At 37.1% G+C, this 24,562-nt stretch overlaps 1 protein-coding gene across 7 annotated transcripts in view; it reads right to left on the bottom strand.

Annotated features, from left to right (window-relative positions):
• Positions 1–24,562, bottom strand: part of ERI1 (exoribonuclease 1) — a 46,314-nt gene that overhangs the window by 5,255 nt on the left and 16,497 nt on the right. For 5 of the 7 annotated variants that reach the window (XM_077848992.1, XM_077848994.1, XM_077848993.1 and 2 more), the window contains 2 exons: positions 24,118–24,232; positions 8,166–15,886 (listed from right to left, as the gene is read on the bottom strand). In XM_077848992.1, coding sequence (XP_077705118.1) covers positions 15,644–15,886; positions 24,118–24,232 — 358 coding nt within the window. In that variant the 3' untranslated portion in view covers positions 8,166–15,643. Of the gene's footprint in view, positions 1–8,165; positions 15,887–24,117; positions 24,233–24,562 lie in introns of those variants that run through there. The other 2 variants (XR_013352860.1, XR_013352861.1) reach the window with 1 other exon arrangement.

Below are 24,562 nucleotides of genomic sequence, written 5' to 3'. Positions count from 1 at the left end.
TTAAGCCTTGACTAATTTTAGACAAGAAGTCTTCGGTGATGTTCTTAATGATTTTTATAATATTCTTCAAAATTTCTTAACACAACGTTTGAATTTTCAAGTCAGGCTTCCTGACAGAAGTCTGATTTAGCTATTTAATCATGAGATGGTGGATATTTGATTTGGTTTCATTATATGGTGGACATCTGCCATAAAGTGATTAAATCTGCAGTCCCAAGGTTTTCATGAATTACATATTTAGTGAAATAAATATTATGATGAAAATATATTTAAAGCACTAACTCTATCAAAAGAGTATATCTGAAAGATGTTTTGGAAGTAACAGACTGGATTTCCCAACTGGGTTAAATATGTTAAATCAAATAAAGCTTTTCTAAGTGAAAGAGTAACAGTTACAATTAACAGTCATTTGATTGTCTTGGTAAAGCCCTCTCGGTTTATGTCCCCAAATTTGAGAATAAATACTTCTAAGTAAGAAACTTTGCTAAATGTTAGCTACCAATTTTCTGTTTTCAACAACAACAACAAAAAATGAACAATAAACTAACCATACTGTCAGCTGAAGGATGATTAAAACTACAATACGATTTTTGGCATGGAATTTTAAAAATTGAGGGAAATTGTTTTAATAAAGCTACTTCCATTCCCATCCCTTTATTTAGGGGCTGTTGTCAGGATTTACAAAGATAGAAATGCAAGTTAGATATAGAATTAATGCTGAACCCTCCTTCATTCTAATAATGCCATTTATCCAAGGATATATAAACTAATCAGAAAATAATCTCATTAAAAGTAGACTTAAAAAAAAAGACTTTCAAAAACTTTCCATTTAATAAGTGTCAAATTTTTAAATGTATATTTTGATCAATTACATAAGATAATTTAAACTCAAAATAGAAGAAATTTAGCACAGCTTTAAGATCACAAGAAAATAAAAATTTAAATGTATATATTCATTTTTGTTGCAAAGATGTAGGACAATGTGATCGATAGGACTTTCAAGCATAAAAACACATAGTACAATTTTAAGGCAACCAATTCCAGAAATATGAAAATCGAATCTAATGAACTTGACCCCTTGTCCCTCAAACTAGCCTCCTATTCCCAAATATTGTAAACTTCTCTGGGGAAGGCATGCGCTGGTGGTGGTGGTTAGAAAGTGGTCACCTTGTGATCACTTAGTTTAGCTTAGTGCCTGGTCAGTTTGTACAGTAAGTCTCACTACTTTTACTTTTGTCCTGTGTGACAGTACAGACTAAAACATACACTTTCTCCCTCATTATTATTCTAATAATATGACCTCACGTTTTCACAGTTCCATTTTTTTAGGTCTCATGTAGGTATTATGGTAGGGTTTTGCTGTTGTTACATTAGTATAAAGTCTTGTGAGGGAATTGCAATGAAAATATAATTTCAAGAAAAAACAAATATTTGAAATTTTAAATATTTGTGTTATTTTCTGTAATGGTTAATGGTATTAAATTCTACGATATCTCGACTCTGTTGGGTATACCTGAAAGAGTAATGAACATTTTGTTGTAAAATGTCAATATTTATACTATGCTGGGAATTATATCCCTTTGCCAATATTTAAACGTAGGGACAGCTTTAAGTATAATGTTGATAGTTCCCTTTTAAAACTAGTTTTTAAAAAAGTATTAGGGAGTACTTGCACACAAAAGTTTGAAAAATCACTGCTCCAGACAAAGGAAAAGTAAGCAATGACCTTTTCAAAGCCAAAGATAGTTGGGAGCAGATTTTTTTTAATCAGCATTGCATAGACTGAACTAGGAAGGAGAACTTAGCATTTGTTTGCTTTTCCTGGCACCTAGAGGGAAAGCCAAGTATAGGCAGGGATTAAACAGTACTGCCTGAGTCAGTCTTTAAAAATGTATTTATGGTGCATAGTAACAGGGAAGAGTAGGGAACAGCCCATATCTAGAACTCTGCCCACATAACAACTCCTTTCTCAGAGAGTAGTCAACACTTATGCTCTCCACCCTTTGCAATTTCAGAAAAAGGTACTAATCTTATGGAATGTATTTTACCACCATTAATTACTTTGAATTGAGCATCCCTTATGTGTTAGGTTCTGAGGACACACTATATTAAGAACCTGCACTTGAAGAATTTACAATCTTGTTGGAGAGACATAAAAAACATGGAGATAAATATGAATCTGTGCAATGAGTGAACAAATAGAGGAACGTATTGCCAAAGGTCTGGGTAATCTGGAAGCAAGAAGGCTGGAATCAAAGTTGGTCTTTTAAAAAAACCAATGAGAGCACAAGATTGATAGGCAATTTACTGGGGACTGAAACAGGCTGGTGTAGGTATGATGCAGGTATGACGGTGAGTAGAATAGTGATTAGCCAAGAACAGATGGCTGCTATAAAAGCTGGAAGGTAGCTAGAAACCACACTGTGGAGGGGCCTAAATGCCAGCAGAGATCTGCATTTTACCCTAGGAGAAACAGGGAGGTTTCTGAGATCAATGTGCAACAAGGTAGGGTATTTTATTGTTTTTGTTCTTTAGAAATACCTTCCAGTCTTACCCACATTTCCCGTAAGGAACATGCAAAGCATAGTTTATCCTGCAATATGGTGCCAAAGAAACATAGGGGGTGAGGTCATGGGCTTTGCAGTGAAGCTCTGGGTTTGAATCCTCTCTCTGCCATTTAATTCTACTATTTTGTTCTCTTGTTCAACGGGGGGGGGGGGGGGGGGGATAAGGATTCATATTGTAAATTTGTTATTGAGCATACTATATATGAGTATGCTCAATGTGAGCATGTGAGTCCACAATGATTTTTCAGTTTTCATCCTAAAGAAATTCAAATTTTCCTTGATAACACTTAGAAATTCAAAAGCAGATCTAGCTTAATACCTCAGAATCATCAGCCCTTTACCCAAGTATTAAAATAGGATCCATAAAACAATTACCCCCACCTCTCAGCCTTGTCAGCCTCACTGCAGCCTTCACCTTGAGAACATAGTGAAAAAATTTTATAGCCCTTTCCTTCCCCATTGACTCCATCCCCAACAAGTCTTGCAAACTTGTTACCTTTGATGTTGAGTATTTCATAATTCCATTCAAAAGGAACACCGAATTACTTTCTGACATGTAATATTTAGTACAATCAGATATTGAAAAGTCTAAGCTGCAGCAAGAGAACACTCATCCCATCCAGAATAACCTATTTGTTCTCAGAATATCAAATGAGCTGAGGTCTCTAAGAGGAGGTGGTGTAGCAGAGGAGTAAGGTGCAAAGACTCGAGTTTGACTGCCTAAGTGTGAAATTCATATTAAGTATGGGAATTTCATACTTAATCTTTGCCAAGGTAACCTCTCTATACCTCAATTTTTTCATCTGTAAAATGGAGTTAATGCCTTCCCTACAGGATTCTCATAATAGACTGAAGTGCTTTCACAGTATTCAGTGATAAGCACCTGAACATCTAGCTCTAGGTTATCATGGTACCACAGTTGACTTCTTATTGATGGAGCTTCTACATTTCTATAGACCAAGGAGGTACGAGTAGGCAAACTTTTTCTGCAAAGGGCCAGGCGGTAATGTTTTCAACCTTCCTGGCCAGATGGCCTCTATTCCAACCACTCTGCTACTGCAATCCAAAAACAGCCAGAGAGGACAAGGAAATAAATGAGCATGGTAGCTGTGTTCCAGTAAGACTTTACAGAAACAGAAATTTAATTTCACATTATTTTCATATTACAAAGTAATATTATCCTTTTGACTTTTTTCAACTATTTAAGAATGTAAAAACCAGACTTAGTTCATAGGCTATACAAAAATAGATGGCAGGCTGGATTTGGCCAATGGGTGGTAGTTTACCAGCAGCTCTAGACTCAAAAGTGTATCGGCTTTGGAAGCTTTGTGGGGGCAGGGAAATTTGAAATATGGGTTTGTGGTGCAGAAGAAAGAGGAAACTTCTTAGTATATAATAGAAAAAGAACTACTTAATGCTGCCATTCATTTACTAACACTGGACTCAACCACGTGCAGAACATTCCTGGGATCCCACACTGTTGGCATCAAAGATGTAGAAGTCTCAGTCCCTGCTCTCAAGGAGTTTATATTCTCCACAGTGTCTTAGAAACGAAGTCGGTCTTCAAAATACAACATATCCTATTAGCATTCACAGCATGTAGTTTCTTTGGTGAGCCCGCCTGCAGCCTACACCAAACAGCAGTTATCTTTACTGCTCCCTCTCAATAATTTCACGACCCACTCTTTCCCTCTCCCCCAAATTATTGTTTTGCATGACCATTTGGGGAGTAACATTCATAGTGATGTTACTAAATAAAAAGAACAAGTTGGGACTCCTGCGTGGCTCAGTGATTGAACATCTGCCTTTGGCTCAGGTCGTCATAATCCCAGGGTACTGGGATCCAGTCCCATCATCAGGCTCCTCGCAGGGAGCCTGCTTCTTCCTTAGTCTATGTCTCTACCTCTCTCTGTGTGTCCCTCATGAATAAGTAAATAAAATCTTTAAAAGTATATATATAAAAAAAATTAAAAAGCAGGTCAACTGGTCCTACCTTTATAAAAAATGACCATTTAACCTAGTCTCCAAAGATACATTTTTTTTAAGAGAGATTTTATTTATTTATTCATGAGAGACACACAGAGAGAGGCACAGACATAGGCAGAGGGAATATCAAATTAGAGAGGAGAGTGGAGACTCAACAGAGCAATTACCAATGGTTAGGAAGAAGGTAGACAGAGGGAGAAACAGGCTTCATGCAGGGAGCCCAATGTGGGACTCGACCCCAGGACTCCGGGATCACAGCCTGAGCAGACGCTCAATAGCTGAGGCACCCAGGGGACCCAACATCTCCCTTTTAATAGGTAATTCACTAGAGGCTCCTATGGACTTTCATTTCAATCCAGGTAGAAATCTGTCCCCAGGAGGCAGATTAAACAGGACCATTGTTAGGCAAAAAGGACACTTCAGAAAAACATTTTTTTCACAGCTTATGTTTTGAAGTGCTTTATCCAAAAGAACATGGAACAAACAAAACACAGACAAAGTTGCTCTGGCATATATCTCAGTTCGAAAGATCATTAATTTGAAAATAATACAGCAGAAACCAGTATGCCAATATGTCTTAACAAGTGAATATCAGAAAGCAAAGAAATTAACATAGCTAATGACTAAGAAAAAAACAAAGGGTTGTTTGTAAATAATAATTAATAAATATTAATATCATAATGGTAAATAGTATACATTAAAATGTTAATAGTAAAAAAAATGACAAGAATAAAATATTACTAATATTGCTGATTTTCTGGAATACTAAATGGCATTCGTCTCCTAAGCATTTTTTTTTTGCAAGAATTAGCAATACTGAATACCTCAAGGATAAGAGAACACAACAAAAGTCAAACCACAGAAAGCAGTACTCTTGATGTTTAAGATCATCTCATCAGAACAGGCATGATTAGTCTCAGCAAAATCCAAACACAAAGTCAATCTGATAGAAGGAATATCAAATTAGAGAGGAGGGTGGAGACTCAACAGAGCAATTACCAATGGTTAGGAAAAGGGTGGTGTCTGCAAATGGAGGGGCTAAGAGGTGACTAAGGCTCATCTCCCCCACAAAAATAACAAAAATGATAAACAACTAATTACAAAATGACAAAAACAGGGAAAACTATGTTTCCCTAAAACAGGGAGAACTCTGGAGGACTAAGGAGCAGCAAAAACCCTGCAGAGCTAAAAAAAAAAAAAAAAAAAAAAAACATGGGAAGGGCAGCCCCGGTGGCGCAGCGGTTTAGCGCCGCCTGCAGCCCAGGGTGTGATCCTGGAGACCCTGGATAGAGTCCCACGTCAGGCTCTCTGTATGATGCCTGCTTCTCCCTCTGCCTGTGTCTCTGCCCCTCTCTCTCTCTCTCTCTCTCTATGAATAATTAAATAAAATCTTAAAAAAAAAAAAAAACATGGGAAGCCATCTGGAAAAGCACCGGACTTTTAGCTGTGTCACATTTTAGCTGTGTCACCTCCTCTTGGTACAGAGCAGCTGGGCACCATGAGGGGTTCTCACAGAGATTCACCTCATGGGAAGGAGGAGAGGGAAACCCCAGCAAGCTTCACTGCTGTGGACGTTTTGCAGCCTTTGCTGCTGAAGACCTCACAGTCTTCACCAACACCAATTCTAGCTGCTGTATCTCCTCCTCCCCCAGAGGCCTCAGTTGTGGCTATGCCCTACTCTCAGAGCTCTGGATGCCACAGCACCTTGCCATGTACAGGACCAGAGCTGCTAGTGCTCTGTGCTCTACCCACTGTGTTGCAACTTTGTCTCTGGGACACCTGTTGCTGCTCTGTGCCCTGCTCTCAAAATCCCAGGTCACGCTTTCACTGCCAGCACTGGGGCCAGGCTGTACTACTCAGAGATGGGCCCCCACAGGTCCCAGATCACGGCTCTGAAATCACCATAATGGCTAAGCTTCCACTCTTCTGCAACCTTCCCCCTGGGTCCCAAGATGTGGCTTTAGTGGGCCTCCACTAGGGATGTGCTGCTGTGGCTGCTCTTCCAAGACTGCCTCCTGGGCCCAGAGTTAGAACTCAGACCCACCATCCCTAGGCCATGTTGCTACTGCACTCTACTCCCTTGAGCCCAAGCCACTCACTCCCGCACCCTGTCATTAAGGGCCTGTGCTGCTGTGTCTCCCTCCCCACCACTCCACCTGAGTCACTGAAAGGAGCCCAACTAGCACCCTGGTTTCACAGAAGATCAGCACATACCTGCACCTCAGACACCAGTGCTACTGCCAAGTGCACCCCTGCCCACAGACCCAGTTACTGTGGTGGTTCCATATCCATGATCCCAAGACTCCACTCTACTCCTGCTCAGAGTGCCAGGATGGCAGACCAAGTGCCAGGAGGTATCCCCTCAGCTAGAAAGGACAGCTTCTCCCATGGGCAAAATGGGGGAACTGAAGGACTCCAGGAGCCTTTTCCTCTAAGGATCCCAATAGCCCTCACCACCACTGCCACCCACAGGACCTCTGCAGTCTTGGCCACAGAAGACCCCTTCAGGTCTGTACCAACACTGACCTTGGCTAATAGGGCTGCACAGAGAGTAAGCCACTGTGTTTTCCCAGGAACCAAAGATACTGCACCCCAGCCAGCCAGGGCTCTCACAGCCAGCTTCAGGTGAAAGTTTCCCACCAAAGCCAAAGCCAGGCCAAAAAAAAAGCTGGAAGAGGTCACTGCTCCCACAAAATGTACAGACATCAATGCAAAGCCATCAGAAACATGAAAAAGCATGGAAAGAAGATACCACCAAAGGAACACAATAATTTTCCTGTAACTGAGCACCCAAAATTATAGATCTGAGTTACCTGAAAAAGAATTCAAAATAATCATTTTAAGGAAGCTCAGCAAGATTCAAGAGAACATAAATAGGTAACTCAATGAACTCAGGAAAGCAACACATGAACAAAAGTTTGAAAGAGATGGGAATCATAAAAAAGAACCAAACAGAAACTCTGGAGCTGAAGAATACAGTAGTCACTTGTTTTGCTTTCCACGGTTTCAATTATCTGTGGTGAACTGTAGTCCAAAAATAGGGAACAGAAAATTCCAGAAACAAGTAATTCCTAAGTTTTACATCGTGCCCTGAATGGCATGATGAAATCTCAAGCTGTCCTGCTCCACCCTATTGAAGGCATGAATCATCCCGCTGTCCAGCATATTCACATGGCACAAACTACCCGCCCACTAGTCACCGAGTAGCCACCTCCTTTATCAGATGGGCTGTTGTGGTTTTGAGGTGCTTGTGTCTAAGTAACCCTTATTTTATGAAATAACAGCCCCTAAGGGTAGGACTGGCAAATCAGAGAAGCTAAAGAAAAGCCTTAAGATGCTTCTCGGTGAAAAGTAAAGTTTTCGACTTAACAAGAAAAAAAAATCGTAGGCTGAGGCTGCTAAGATCTCCAGTAAGAATTAATCTTCCACCCATAAATTTGTGAAGAAGGAAAAAGATATCTGTGCTAGTTTTGCTGTTGCACCTCAAACTGCAGAAGTTACAGCCACAGTGTATGATAAGTGCTTAGTTAAGATGGAAAAGGCATCAAATTTATGGGTGGAGGACATGAACACAAAATGTTTTGACTGATGCAGCATGTTGTGCCAGAAAACACTGAGCCTGTAAAGGCTTCAGGAGACCTGGAGGATGAGGAGCCTCTGGCTCTGAGGATCCCAATGGCCCTTGCCACCACTGCCACACCCAGGACCTCTGCAGAGACAGTGGGAGCTTGGCCCCTCCAATGATGGGGGAATCTCCTAAAACAAGTGATGCCAAGCCATTTACCACAAGTAACAGATGGTTATTACATAGATTCAAGAATAAGTTTGGACTAAAAAACATAAAAACTACTGGAAAGACTATGACTAACAATGAAGAAGGTGTTGCTACATGTTTGGTAGAGTTGAAAAAGTTGATTAAAGAGAAAGGATACTTGGGGCACATGGATGGCTCAATAAAGCTCCGACTCCTGATTTTGGCTTAGGTCATGATCTTAGAGTCATGAGATTGAGCCCAGCATCGGGCTCCATGCTGGGTGTAGAGCCTGCTTAAGATTCTTGCTCTTCCTCTCCCTCTGCCCCTACCCTCCCCACCAAAAAAGAGAAAGGATACCACCATCCAAAGCAAGTCTTCAACTGCAATGAAATCAGGCTCTTCTGGAAGAAGATGCCCAATAGAACATACCTTCATAAAAGTGCAAGAGGGGTACCAGGGCAGAAAACATAAGACAAGTTAACTCCTACTATGTGTTAACATTTGTGCAAGGCATAGGATAATCCCACGCAGAGCGTACAAAGCAAAGAACCCGTGCGCTCTCAAAAACGAAAACAAAAATTATCTGCCCATGTTCTGGCAACATAATCAGAAAGCATGGTGACAGCTATCTTTTCTCTGGAATGGTTCCACCAGTGCTTCATCCTGAAAGAGAAAAAATACTTGGAAGAGCAAGGGTTGGAATTTAAAGTCCTATTAATAACAGTGCCAGTACCTGGCCATCTTGAATGTTTGCTATGAAAATGAAAATGTTGAAGTTACATTTTAACCTCCAAATACCTCACTGCTTCAGCCCCATGGCCAGGGCATCATTTGCTTTATGAAAGCCACATACAGGGATCCCTGGGTGGCGCAGCGGTTTAGCGCCTGCCTTTGGCCCAGGGCGTGATCCTGTAGACCCGGGATCGAATCCCACGTCGGGCTCCCGGTGCATGGAGCCTGCTTCTCCCTCTGCCTGTGTCTCTGCCTCTCTCTCTCTCTCTGTGACTATCATAAATAAATAAAAATTAAAAAAAAAAAAAAAAAAGAAAGCCACATACACCTGCCTCGTATTTGATTGCATTCAACCATCAAGTGATGCAGACCCTAATCTGGGCATAACGCAGGGCTGGAAATCATTCACTATGCTGATGCAGTAACATTCATCAAAGCTGCAGTGGATGAATTAAAACCAGGAACTGTAAATGCCTGCTAGAACTTATCAAGTGAAGTCGTGGTTAATTTTCAAGGCTTCCTGGGGACTGATGGAGAAGTTAGGAGAATCCTTCAGCAGCAAGACAAGTTGTTGAAAGAGGAATTACCAACACTCTTGATGAAGTGAAAGAACATACTGAAAGCCATCAACAAGTGTTAACAAATGAAGAATTAGAAGAACTTCTGGAATCACGTGTAGAAGAGAAGATGAGGGGTGCCTGGGTGGCTCAGTGGTTGACCATCTGTCTTTGGCTCAGGTCGAGAGCCTGCTTCTCCCTCTGCCTATGTCTCTGCCTCTCTCTGTGTCTCTCGTGAATAAATAAAATCTTTAAAAAAATAAAAAAGGAAGAGGAATATGAAGAAGAAACTTAAGTAGAACCAGCAATGTAGACAATCCCAAAATTGGCTGATGTGTATCAAATTGCACAAACATTAAAGGACAAAATTATGGAATACAATCCTTAGATGGAATGCAGCATTAAAGTCACCCATATGATCACCAAAGGATTATAACCTCTACATCATACTTTGATGAGTTAGAAAGACAATCATTTCTGATTATAATGTTCTTCTAAAAGATTTCAGCAAAAAAAACCTTCAACTATTGAGGATCCTCAATCATCATTGTCTGTTCCTGATATCCAACCACTGACATCGTTATGGCTCAATGATTCAGGATCATCCAAAACAGATGATCCTCCTTCTGACGTATTGTCAGAAAGACAACAGTGGCTTAGCACTACTACATCACAGCGCTTATATCATTCACCTCACTTCATCTCATCATATAGGCATTGTATCATCTTGTATCATCGCAGGAAGAAAGGTGAATATAGTACACTATTTTGAGACGACATTCACATAACCTTTATTATAGCATATTGTTCTAATTGTTCTATTTCATTATAAGTGACTGTTGTTAATCTTTTACTGTGCCTAACATACAAATTAAACTTCATCATAAGTAAGTGTGCTTAAGAAAAACACAGCATATTTGGGTTCAGAACTATCTGTGTTTTCAGGTATTCACTGGAGGTCTTAGAATGTATCCTCAATGGATAGAGGGGGGACTACAATATGATGAATAAAATAAAAAATGCAAGACAGCTTCAACAGCAGGCTCAAAAAGGCAGAAGAAAAAAATCTGAGCTCTCTTGATACTATCCAGAGGATAAAAAAAAGTAGAGAAAAAAAAGTGTGGATAGACAGCACAGATTCCGGCCAGAGGAGGGACGGTGGCAAGAGGTATGAGCTGGATAGCAGGAGGAAGGAGGAGGAAGGTAGCAAGGACCACCACTGCTGGGAAGAGAGGATGCTTGGTGTTCATGGTTTAAGTAACCCACACCTTCATCTGCAGTGGACATGGCACTGCCCATGGGAGACTAGCCTCCTTGGTGACTCTGCACTCAGCTGGGCACCCAGAACACAGTACTCTGCCACTTCTCAGATCACCATGGGCCAGATGTCCTCCCTTCTTGGCCCCTGAGCTCAGGACAAGGGCCTGATGATCTGCACTGTAAGGGGGGTTGGGAGGTGCAGGACCCTTTGGTGTCCACACTGGTATGCGCACTGTGCTAGGTAGGGACAAGGTACAGAAAGCTGCCTTACTGGGGATTCTCATTTGGGTCTCACTGTCCCACCCCAACATCCTTTGCTAGAGTTGGGCACCAAGGGCTTTGGAGGACTAGGACCCTCTCCTCTGCCCCCAATCTTGGTGTGCAGGTTGCCCTTTTCTTTGAAATCCACAACCAGCAACCATTGGAAGCCCCTGCTCTGGGCCCACAGGACTGGAACTTTTATGTTCTTATAGACCCTAAGACTTAGAAAAGGGGACCTGGATTCTAAGCAGCAGAATATCTTTGGCTCAGCCATTGAATCTGGCTTCACAATTCAGAAAGTAAAATTGTTAATGCCTTCCTCACTAGGCTTCAATGGTGCGCCTTCCCTTTAAAAAGTATCATTCACAGGGGTGCCTGTGTGGCTCATTGGGTTAAGCAGCAAACTCTTGATTTTGGTTTAGGTCATAATCCCAGGGTCCTCGGACCAAGCCCTGCATTGGGTTTCATGCTCAGTGGGGACTCTGGTTAAGATTCTCTCTCTCCCTCGGTTTCTCCCAATTTGTACTCTCTCTCAAATAAATAAATCCTTAAGAAAACTATCATTCATATAAATATTTTTTTAATATTTTTTAAAAAGAGTAAAGAAAGCCTATTTGTACTATGGACATCAACTGAAACAATATTTGCTTTATAGGAGTCTCAGAAGGAGAAAAAAAAAGAAAGGGATAGAAAACTTATTTAAAGAATAATGCCTAAAAACCTCCCAAATCTGGGGAGATATGATCACCCAGGTAAATGACTCATAGATTCCCAAAAACAGTCAACCCAAAGAACTCTTTACTGAGATACATTATAATAAAAAAAATCTCAAAAAACAAAAAAAAAAAAAAAAAGAATTTTGAAAGCAGCAAAAGAAAAAAAGCCTGATACAGCTATCAGCAGATTTCTTAGCAGAAACCTTAGAGGCCAGAAGAGTGTAGGATGATATATTTCTAAGTACTCAAAGAAAAAACTGTCAACTGTCAACCAAGAATACTTTACCTAGCAAAGCTGTCCTTCAAAAATGAAGGAGAGATACAGACTGTTCCAGACAAACAAAAACTGAGAGAATCTATCACCATTTGACCTGCCTTATAAGAAAAGCTAAAGAAATGCTTAACCTTTGAAGTTCAGCTGTTGTCAGCTTGCTTACTTACACAAGACTATCGTAACTGAGATGTACTATGAAAGCCTCATGGTAATCACAAAGCAAAAGCTGCTAAGAAATATACAAATGATAAAAAGAAAGCATAGTACTACAAAAATAATCAACTCACAAAGACAGAGAGGAAGTAAGGAAAAAAGGCACTGAAAAACAATCAGAAATCAATTAACAAAATGAAGATAGTAAGTCCTTACCTATTAATAATTAACCTAAAGGTAAATGGTTTAAATTATCCAATTAAAAGACACAGATTGACTAAATGGATATAAACACAAGACCTAACTATATGTCGCCAATAAGATGCTAACTTAAGCTTTCAGGGCACTCATAAGCTAAAAGTAAAAGGATAGAAAAAGATACTCCATGCCAATGGAAACAAAAGTAGTTATACTTATATGGGACGAAACACACTTTAACTCAAAAGCTGTAACAATAAACAAAGAAGGTTATTATATAACAAATAATGAGGGCCAATTCATCAAGAGGCTATAACAATTATTTATGTACCCAATATTGAACACCTAAATATTAAACAATTATGAATAAATCTGAAAGCAAAAATAAATAGCAATGCAGTAATGGCAGAGGATTTCAATATCTTACTTTTAACAATGGAGAGATCATCTGGACAGAAAATCAGTGAGAAAATAACAGAGTTGAGTGATAATTTAGACCAAATGGACCTAACAGACATATACAGAACATTTTAACCAATAGCAGCAGAATACACATTCTTCTCAAGCACACACAAAATACTCTCCAGGATAGATCATATGTTAAGACACAAAATAAGTCTCAACAAATACAGGAAGACTGAAATCATAATCAACTATCTTTCTGACCACAATAGTATGAAATTACAAATCAATGATAGGAGAGCTGGAAAAGTTTGTAAGTATGTAGAAATTAAACAAAACACTTCTGAGGAGCCAACGGATCAAAAAAGAAATCAAGAGAACTAAAAAAAAAATCTTGAAATGAATGGTACATATACAATGGATTATTATTCAGCCATAAAGAAAAAGGAAATACTATCATTTGCAACAGTGTGGATGAGCCTGGAGAGCTAAGTGAAATTAAGCCTGATGGACAAAAAATACTGCATGGTATCATTTATATGTAGAATTAAAAAAAAAAAAGCTAGTATCATAGAAATATAACCGAATGATGGCTGCCAAGGGCTGGGGATGGAAGAGAGAGGGTAATGTAGATCCAAGAGTACAAACTTTCAGTTAAAAGAGTAAGCTCTGAGGATCTGCTGTATAGCAGTGCTGACTATGGTCAATAACATGGTACCGTATACTTCAAAGCTGCTGAAAGTAGACCTTAAGCATTCTCGCCACCACCAAAAAACAGTTAACTATATGAGGTGATATGATTGTGGTAATGACTCCACAATGTATATCAAATCATCACATTTACATTTTAAATATATACACTTACATTTGTCAAATACTCCTCAATAATTTTAAAAAATGAGAATAAAGCATCACCAAATAAAATATCTGAGTCAAAAGGATACTGACAGCTTATAATGCTAAAGTCTTAAAAAGAAATACAATAGTTTTTCAGTACTTTAGGTTACTTCACAAAAAAGAAAAACTGGCAGAGAAATCAGAAGTCAGACTTAAAAACAAACAAAACAATAGGGCGATGTAATATTTCTTTGCCATTCTCAGATTTCCCAATTGCAATTTCAGTTGCTCATGAGCAACTACAGAAGCTGGCAACAGATAATTATGATTTTTCTATGCCATAAAATTGAATTCTAAGGTAAGGTGGCCATGTGGAAAAAAATCACCTAAAAAATATGCCAGTGGACCTCCTGGCTTCCACATCTCAACAATGATTTGTTGTTCTCTACTACTCTGCCCTGGTCCAGTAACTCAGTAAGGATTTGAAGGAAATCCTTTGAAACTTTCAGTAATACTTTATGGTATATTACATGGTGCTATTTGGGATTCACAAAAATTTCAGCATATATCCATTTCACTACCAAAGTTTACTACATAAACGTAACACATCTAGATTTCCCTGTTTTATTACCTCAGTTTGTCTGAGGGTATCACATTCCCCTGTGCCTTCTGTTACCCACTTTTTATTCTTTATTCTTATTCTACAGCTACCACTCAAAGGCAGAAATTCAATCTTTCTACAGCACTGTGGAGAGAATTCTCAGACGAGGAAAAAGGCCTTTTTTCTATGCAGGGTTAGAAGCCTCTTTAAATTCATTTAATTAATATATAAATCAATAAAATAAAGCAGCATCACAACTACTAATAGAAAGTAAAAGAAAAAAAGCAAATTGTTCCATGAAAGGTATCTGGGGAAACTCAACTGAGAAAATATTTTTAGCTTCTAAATAAGAGTTTTGCTTGCTTTTTCAACTCCATAAACACACGTCTTTAGAATTAGTTAAGAATTATTCAATATTTAGTGGTCACTCCTACATCAACTTATAATAAACACATGATATGTTAAAAAAAGCATTATTTGACTTTATTAACCTTACTTGTAATGTTGAAAACAAATACAAAATTAAATGGTGACCCTTATTTTTAGTCTATTTCAAAGCATGGTCTCTTAGATTTAAGAATTAGAGCAGATAAATGTCAAAAGATGGAGGGGAATCAAAAAATGATGTCAAAAAAACCCCCACTGATATGTTTATGTGTTATAAAGTTTGAGCTACAGAGCTTATATTCCTTTAAATGGTATTTTCTTCTGACTTTCCATTAACCTCACCAGTAACTGAATTTTTAACAAGACCCTATAAGCCACCACAAGTCTTCCAACTATAAATTGAAAAGAAATGTAGGCAGATATGTGTACCAAGTACTTTATGAAATTCACCATGCACCGCTGAACTTCACATACAGAATTCAAAAATCAAAAGGACTATGATATTCTTAAAACCCAAAGGCTAGATAAGGCCTTTCCTGCATTGTAAGAAATGACTTGATCTAATGATGTTAATGTAGAAATACATTATATATTTTAACATCAATAAGATATGACACTCAAGGATGGGGGAAGGCCAATAAGCCTTTACATTTTAAAACCAAAAGGGATACGTTTTGGACACCTTAAATTATAAAATTCAATTCTAAGCAGGAACTGTTACTGTGTAACAAATACTGCTCATATCAAAAGTGCTGGTGACAAAAAATTCAATATGCCCTCCCCACAGATCTGTTCACACACATTTATATAAAGAACTATTAACTGCAGTAAGACTGTAAATGTTTAAGGTGCTTAAAATTTTGCACCGCAGGACTAATTCAGTAAGTATTCATCTGCTACCTCTTTGTAGCAACTCCAGTTAGAGTGAATGATCCATGGGCAAAGGGCAAAAATGCTGTCATTTTCTAGAATGTGGCATTTGTGGAGCTGGAGTGCCCTCTATTGGTAATGAAGAAGACACACTCATTAGCTGTCCTGCGTGCATTTTCTCATTAATTCGGAGTTCACATCCGTCTTGAAGCATACGAACTGCTATTCGGGCAATGTTCTTAGAGTCGTCAAGACCACTGTGAGGCCGCCCATCATAATCCATTCCTAGCTTTTCAAGCATTATTGTCAATTTGGTTTGGCTTCTAGGAACCTGAAAAATAAACAGCTTGGTAAATAATTCTTTCGTATTCTATTAAGTCACTGTGAAAAATAAGAAAATGAAAATTAATGGTAATAGCTAAAGTTAAGCAAAGGGCAGATACTCTTAGTTAAATGAAGCAAATAAATAACTCAAACCCTCAGAGCTTTAAAAAAAACTTAAGTTATAGATGAAAATACAAATAGGTAGAATCATCAAGACATCTAAAGAGTTTGCAGTTTTGTAATGTGACAATCATTTATGAAAGGAAATACTGTTCTGGATTTATAGCAGAAGCTCTACCATTTTTTGTAAGTATATGCTCAATATCCAGCATGGATTCCAACAAAGGGCTTGAACTTATGACCCTGAGATCAAGACCTGAGCAAAGATCAAGAGTCAGACACTTAACCACCTGAACCCAGGTGCCCAAAGCTCTGCCATTTTAACCCAAATATTCTTTTCCATGGTATTTTACTCTAATGTTTTTTTAAAAAAGATTTATTTATTCACAAGAGACACAGACAGAGAGAGGCAGAAACATAGGCAGAGGGAGAAACAGGCTCCCTGCTTGATGTGGGACTCAATCCCAGGGCCCTGAGGATCATGCTCTGAGCACAAGGCAGATGCTCAACCGCTGAGCCACCAGGCGTCCCTTTACTACAATATATTATTTTACTTGACAGAATCCTTAGATAAATACACACACACACACACACACACACACACACACACAAAAGTAACCTTTCTATGACTAAAGATAATGAAGTTCAAGAATGAAAAGAAATTATCATATGGTACTTTTCAACCAATTTAAATACCTGCTCCAATTTGATAAATGTAAAAATCTCACTCCCCGAACTCCAATATGCCCCTCCACTTTTAAGACCACTATTTTATCTTCTGTATATGTTAACTTTTATATTCTATAGTTTGTATAGCTATGTCAACTATACATCTTGGGGCCTCAGCTACTTTTTCTGTAAAATAAAACTAATAGTCATACTGCTTACTCATTAGGTTATTGGGAGAATCACAAATCAAATTATATAAAAGCACCATGATAAACATCAATAATTATCCTAAAACTATAATACTGTAATGCATTCTGGTCCTTTCACTAAATATCATCTAGAAAAAAACTTCCAAAAATAACTTCCAAAATGAACTACTTAGGTGAAATGGACTATTTCTTGATACACAAAATCTACCAAGACTGAATCATGAAGAAAACAGAAAATCTGAACAGATCTACAGTAAGGAGGACTCAACTGGTAATCAAAAACCTCCCAACAAAGAGAGGCCCAGGACTAGATGGTTTCACCAGTGAATTCTACAAAACATTTAAATAAGTCGTAACACTAATCAAACTCTTGCAAAAAATTGAAGAGGAAGGAACACTTCGTAAATTATTTGACAAAGTCAGTATTATCCCCATATCAAGGCCAAAGACACTGTAAGAAAACTACAGACCATTATTATCCCTTATCAATATATATTTTTTAATTTTATTTATTTATCCATGAGATACACACAGAGAGAGGCAGAGACACAGGCAGAGGGAGAAGCAGGCTCCTTGCAGGGAGCCCAACGTGGGACTCGATCCTCGCACCACGGAATCACACCCTGAGCTAAAGGCAGATGCTCAACCACTAAGCCACCCAGGAGCCTCTATCCCCCTTATAAATATTGATGCAAAAATCCTCAACAATACTAGTGAACCAAATTCAGCAGCATATCAAATGGATTACACACCATGACCAAGAGAGATTTATTCTTGGAAAGCAAGGATGGTTCAACATACAAAAAAACAATCAATATAACAAACCACATTAACAGAATGAAGGGAAAAAACACACGATCACCTGAATTGATGCAGAAAAAGCATTGGATAAAATTAAATACCAATTCATGATAAAAAAATACTCAACAAACTAGCAACAGAAGAAAACTACCTCAAAATAAAAAGTCCATATATAAAAAATTTAGAGTGAACATCATCATATTCAATGGTGAGAAGACTGAAATCTTTTCCTCTAACATCAGGACAAGATAGGGATGCTCACTTTCACAACCTCCATTCAAAAGAGTATCAGAAATTCTAACCAGAACAAGTATGAAAAAGAAATAAAAGGGATCTGAATTGGAAAGGAAGAAGTAAAGTGATCTTTGCAGGTGTCATGATCTTATATGTAGAAAATCCTGATGATTCCACCAAAAAACTATCAGAACTAATAAGCAAAGACAGCAAAGTCACAGGACACAAAATCAGCACACAAAAATCAGGTGCATCTCTATACATTAACCATGAAGAATCCAGAGAGGAAATTAAGAAAACAATTCCATTTCAATAGAAAAAAAAAAAAAAATTAACCAAAGAGGTGAAAGACTTGTAAATAAAAAACTACAAAATGTTGCTCAAAGAAATTAAAGACAATACAAATAAATGGGAAGACATCTGTGTTCATAAATTGAAAGATTTAATATTATTCAGCTATCAGTAATACCCAACTTGATTTAAATACAATGCAATCACTAATAAAACATTAACTCAAAATGGATTAAAGACCTAAGCCTAAGAGTCAAAACTATAAAATTCTTACAAGAAAACCAAAGGGAGAAGTTTCATGACATTGGATTTGGCAATGGTTTCTTGGATACAACACCAATAGCAGAGGAAATAAAAGAAAACCTAGAAAAAATAGACTTCATAAAAATTTACAACTTTTGTATATCAAAGGGCATACTATCAAAAGAAAAAGCCCATAGAATGGAAGAAAGTATTTGGAAATCATGGAGTGAAAAAGGACTAATAATCAGAATATATAAAGAATTCCTAAAACTTAACAATACAAAAGACAAACTACTTGATTTCAAAATAGGCAAAGGACTTGAATAAACCTATCTCCAAAGGCATACAACTGGCCAGTAAGCACACAAAAAGCTGCTTAACATCACTCATCATTCTGGAAATACAAATCAAAATCACAATGAGATACTGCTTCACACTCATTAGATGGCCATTATTAAAAAAAAAAAAAAAAAAGAAAGAAAGAAAACAAAACAAAAGAAAAGAAAATAAAAAAGGAAATGAAAAATAAGTGTTGGCAAGGATGCAGAGAAATTGGAACCCTTGTGTGTTGGCTGGGCGAATGTAAAAGGTACAGCCACTGTGCCATGGAATTTCCTCAAAAAATTAAACACAGAATTACCATATGATCCAATTCTACCTTTGGGTATATACCCATAGAAATGAAAGCAGGGACTCAGTTATCTGTACATCTACATTCACTGTAGCATTATTCACAACAGCCATAAGGTGGAAGCAATCCAAGTGTCCATCAATAGATAAATGGATAAACAAAATGTGATATATAAATACAATGAAATATTATTCAGCCTTCAAAAAGAAGGAACTTCTAAAACAATGGAATTATTATTTCGCCTTTTACAAAGGAAGGAAATTCTTACATATGCTACATCATGTATGAATCCTGAAGACACTGGTAAGTGAAAAAAGCCAGTAACAGTAACAGTCTGAGCATACACTAGAGAGATTTACCGACCTGCCTTTAGAATAGCTGTGGATTTCTGCATAAGAACAGGGTCCAGTCATTCATAGAAAAGCAATGAACATTTTGCTGCAGCTTTCAACCTTTTATATGTGTAAGTAAGCATCTACTTATTTAACAATATAAAGAATAAGGGCAGAAGTTGTCTAATTTCAGTGGAAAACAAAATCTGTGTGAGCTTATCTCAAATCCAACCCAGAAGTGAGTATTTGTACAGGAAAAACAAAAACAAAAACAAAAACAAACAGCTTCTGCCTTCTCAAAATATAGTTTATGCTTTACTTTTACTTCAAAAACGACATTTTAATGCACACACAGAACTACAAAGGAAATAAAAAACATGTTTGTATAATTTTGTAAATGCTAAACCTACATTTGAGTATGATCATGCCACACGTAAGTTTATTTTCTAAAATCTTGTCTAAAATTATGTCTGTAACCTGTATCTTTCTTTATTCATATTGTTTTAGCCTACTTATAGAAAACTCAAACCTACTTTAAGTTCAAACCAGCTATTAAACAGAAAAGTATTATGCTTGCCTTATAAATCTCTTAAAATTATGAAAAAGAGATTAATTTTTTAAAAGATTTTATTTGAGAGAGAGAGAGGGAGAGCACAAGCAGGAGGGGAGAAGCAGAGAGAGAGGGAGAAGCAGGCTCCCCACTGAGCAGGGAGCCTTACTCGAGGCTTAAACCCTGGACTCTGAAATCATGACCTAAGCCAACAGTAGATGCTTTACTGACTGAGCTATCCAGGCACCCCTAATTTCAAATGTCATGATCTATCTCCATTCCCAAGAAAGGTTGGGTAAAAAATCATTTTTAGTTTTAAAAAGGAGAAAAGAATACTTTGTACATACCAAAAACTATACATTGTTAGCATCCTATACAGTAAAAATTTGTGATAAGACTTTTAGGTGTCCTTGAATAAGAAAAACAAAACAAAACAAAAGAAGAAAATATTTTAAAAAGAAAAATGTTAAGTTTCCTCAACTTCCACTAATTGGCATTATTGTTGATAACTATTATGAACAGGGGAAAACCACACAGAAAAGAGCAGCCTAATAAATTGGTCAACATCAATAGATCCACAAAAAAATACCATTCTCTACTCAAGAGTGTTGGCAACATTATTGCCTTATGTATCTACAAGTTTCTCAATACTGTAATGTACTGTGAGCTGTGGATATTTTTATGCAGTGTGAAAATTACTTTATGGCTTTATTAATCACAAATAATTATCCTTAGAATAAAGTTAAAGGTTTGAGAAAGACATCCTAATGTAAGGATTCATTGTCACCTGGGAAGTATAGCAAAAAAATTAAAAAATTTTTTAAAAAGCAAACCTAAAGACAACTGCGCCCCTACAAATTTACATGAAACACAGAGAACAGAGGCATATCTGAAATAATATCACAAGACACAATTAGCAAAATGTAGACAGTATGAAAACCTACCAGATAAATGACTTCATTTCTTAATAAAAATAGTAACAATAAATCACTAGAGAGAAAAAGGAGGTGGAAAAGGAATTTAGAAATTAAAAATCTGAGAAAGGAGCACCTGGGTGGCTCAGTGGTTGAGCATCTGTCTGACTTTGGCTCAGGGAGTGATCTCGGGGTTCTGGGATCGAGTCTCGCATCAGGGTTCTCACAAGGAGCCCTGCTTCTCCCTCTGCCTATGTCTCTGCCTTTCTGTGTGTCTCTCATGAATAAATAAATAAAATCTTTAAAAAAAAAAAACAAAAAACAAACTTAAAAGAGATATGTCAACCAACTGGAAATGTGTGGGCCTTATTCTGATCCTGATTCAAAACACAAAAGGTACAAGAAAAAAAAAGATAAGGTGAAGGGGAGTAAGAGGTACAAACTCTCAGTTATAAAATAAGTTACACAGGAATGAAAAGTACAGGACAGCCATAGTCAATAATACTGTAGTAACACTGTATGCTAGTGGATGGTAACACATATCGTGGTGAGCATGGTGTAACATACAGAACTGTCCACTATGCCTGAAACTAATAACACTGATGTCAATTATACTTCAATTTTTAAAATTAACTAATTAAATTTAAAAAGAAAACTCTGACTTTTTTTTTTAATTTTTATTTATGATGGTCACACAGAGAGAGAGAGAAAGAGAGGCAGAGACATAGGCAGAGGAGAAGCAGGCTCCATGCACCAGGAGCCCGACGTGGGATTCGATCCCAGGTCTCCAGGATTGCGCCCTGGGCCAAAGGCAGGAGCCAAACCGCTGCGCCACCCAGGGATCCCGAAAACTCTGACTTTTTGACAACATTAAGGAATTACTGTTGATTTTTTTCTAAGTGTGATAGTGGTATGATGGTTATGTTTTTTAAAACTATTCCTTATTTTTGGGGGTTACTAATGAAATGTTTACAGATCAAATGAAGTAACATTTGAGATCTGCTTCAAAAGAGTAGGGAAAGAAAATAATAATAATAAATATATACTGTCTTAAAATTAAAAAAAAAAAAAGTAAGGAAAGGGGAAAGTGGGTGGAGATACAGATGAAACAAGGCTGGCCATGAGATTATACCTCTTAAACCTGGGTCAAGAGGATTCATTACACCTGTCAACTTTTGTATATATTTGTAATTTTCCATAACAAAAGTTTTTTTTGAGAATTCGCAAAATGAGTGAAAAGATAAATTCACAGAAAAGGAAAAAATTTTACCAAATATAATCAAAGGACTAGTATCCATAATAAATATGTATAAATAATCACAATATGTATAAATAATCACAAATTGTAATCTACAATTACAAAAGGACAGACCACTCAATTTTTTTAAATGGGAAGATTTAAACAGGGACTACACAAAACAAATTCAAATGGCTAATAACCACAGAAAAATAAGTTCAAGCTCAACCTCATGAGTAATCAGGCAAATACAAATTAGAACCTTCATGAGGTGGCATCCCACACCAACCAGATTTATAAACATTTAAAATGTCTGGCAATACCAGATGCTGATGAAGACCTAGAGCAATTATAAATTCACCCACTCTTCTGGGGAGAGTGCAAATTGGTACAACCCCCTCAGAAAACTATTTTTGCATTACCTAACATCAATGATGCAATATCATATGAACCAGCAATTCTACTCACAGGTTTATACTCTAGAGAAATGAGCGCAGAAAGGCACCAGAAATGATGCACAAGAAATGTTTAGAGTACCACTGTTCCTAAAAGCCTCCAAAATGGCCAGCCAAAGTAGGACAGATGAACAAACCCCTGTATATTCACAAAATGAAATTCTCCACAGCAATATAATAAACTACAGCTATATACACAACATCAATGGATCTCAAACACAATGTTGAGGAAAAAAGCAAAATGAACAATATAGCCAGTACAATGCTAATTATACATAGTCAAAAACAAGCAAAAGTAAACCACATGGTATAAGGATACACACATAATATTAAAACTATAAAGAAAAACAAGAGAATGATTTCCATGGAAGTATGGACTATTTGGGAGGGCTCTGGGAGAAAGGAAAGGGATTATGTGAATGGAAGTTATATGAATTTCACTTTAAAACTCCGTTTTTCTGAATGTACATTTCTTAGCTTTAAAAAATGTTAAAAGTACAAAAAATGTTAAGGGAAAGCATCTTTTCTCACAAAACTACTTTAGGATATACTTCACCAAAAAGAGGTTGTAAAGGAAGAAAGCCAACACAAAGTCTAACACATGATAGAAAAGCAAGAAACACATCTCCTAGGATGATTTTAGAAGAAGCCTGAAGAACAAACAGTTCAGATTAGAACAGGATTAAAGGCTCTAGGAAGGTAGTCTCCAAGGAAAAAGGGGGGAAAAAAAAGACAAAAAAAAAAAAAAAGAAAATGGACCGACCACTAAGTGCTTTGAATACTAAGAATGACTTACAGTTTGAATGGAGAGTTAATGGGATAAGAAAACGACTAAAGGCCCTTGTAAAATCTAGGGAGAAGTTGTGAATACTCTCCACTGCTACAAGAACATAAGCAGTAAATAATGATTTGATTATAAAGATAATGTAACTAATTAATTAGGAAGACACACAGAGAGGAAGGACATGCAGATATGGTGGTTTTTTCATAGAACTAAATCTTTATTTATCTTCCATTGCAGGAATTCCACAGATACCTCAGACAAAAAGTTCAAGAAACAGGAAAACAAATCATTTAGAAATACGAAGGTAAATATTAGAAGAAATAGCTAAAAAAAGTTGAAACTGGTTGCCTCAGGAGAATAGGAACCAGTACCAGTGAGGGCCTTAGTGGATGAATGCCACTTTCCATAAACCTTATAACGCTACTTAAAAATTTACACTATGCATATGTACTAACTGATAAAATTCAGTGAGGAATATTTGCTCCATAAACAATTCACATACTGAATATCCCTACAGTTTCAAACCTCTCCTGAAGATCATGTATTTACAGTTAACCTATTCAAATAATAGTAACAGATTGAAAGAAAAATAGCTCAATTTTCCAAATTCATATGATCATCCTCATGTTTGGATTATAAAAAATTACAATTGAAGTATATGGCCTTTTTCTGTGAAAAGCACCCAGTAAATCACAACTTAACATACATACAAAATGTAATAAATTTATCATCAAGGGCAGTATAATCAATAAAATAGAGAAATTTTACCTTGTAAAAGTTTCCATATGACTTTCGAATATTGATCCACTTTTTAGCAAAAGGAGGATATTTGAGCCTGCTTAGCCGGCACTGAATATTCAGGAACTTACTCATATCCCACGAACTTGTAAAATCAAAAACAGGGGTGGAAAAATGGTAAAATAAATGCTGTACTGTTCTTAGTAGTATATTAATTCATTCTATTTATTTTTTATTTACATGTCACCTTTCTTTCTGATATTTATATATATTACCAAGCTTAGAAAAATAACCTCACTAGCTCCAAAATACTAATTCAAAAATAACAAAGAGAAGTAGAAGTCAAGTACATCCGGTTTTTTTTTTTTTTTTCAATTCTTACTAGACTTATCATGATCAATGTCATGGTTCTGATTACTTGGGCAGACTTCTATCTTATTAATTATTTTTTTCATAATCCTGAAATACCTCTGCT

The sequence above is a fragment of the Canis aureus genome, chromosome 15, assembly GCF_053574225.1.
Source record: "Canis aureus isolate CA01 chromosome 15, VMU_Caureus_v.1.0, whole genome shotgun sequence".
Classification (NCBI taxonomy): domain Eukaryota; kingdom Metazoa; phylum Chordata; class Mammalia; order Carnivora; family Canidae; genus Canis; species Canis aureus.
This window is presented reverse-complemented; position numbering and strand designations above follow the sequence as displayed.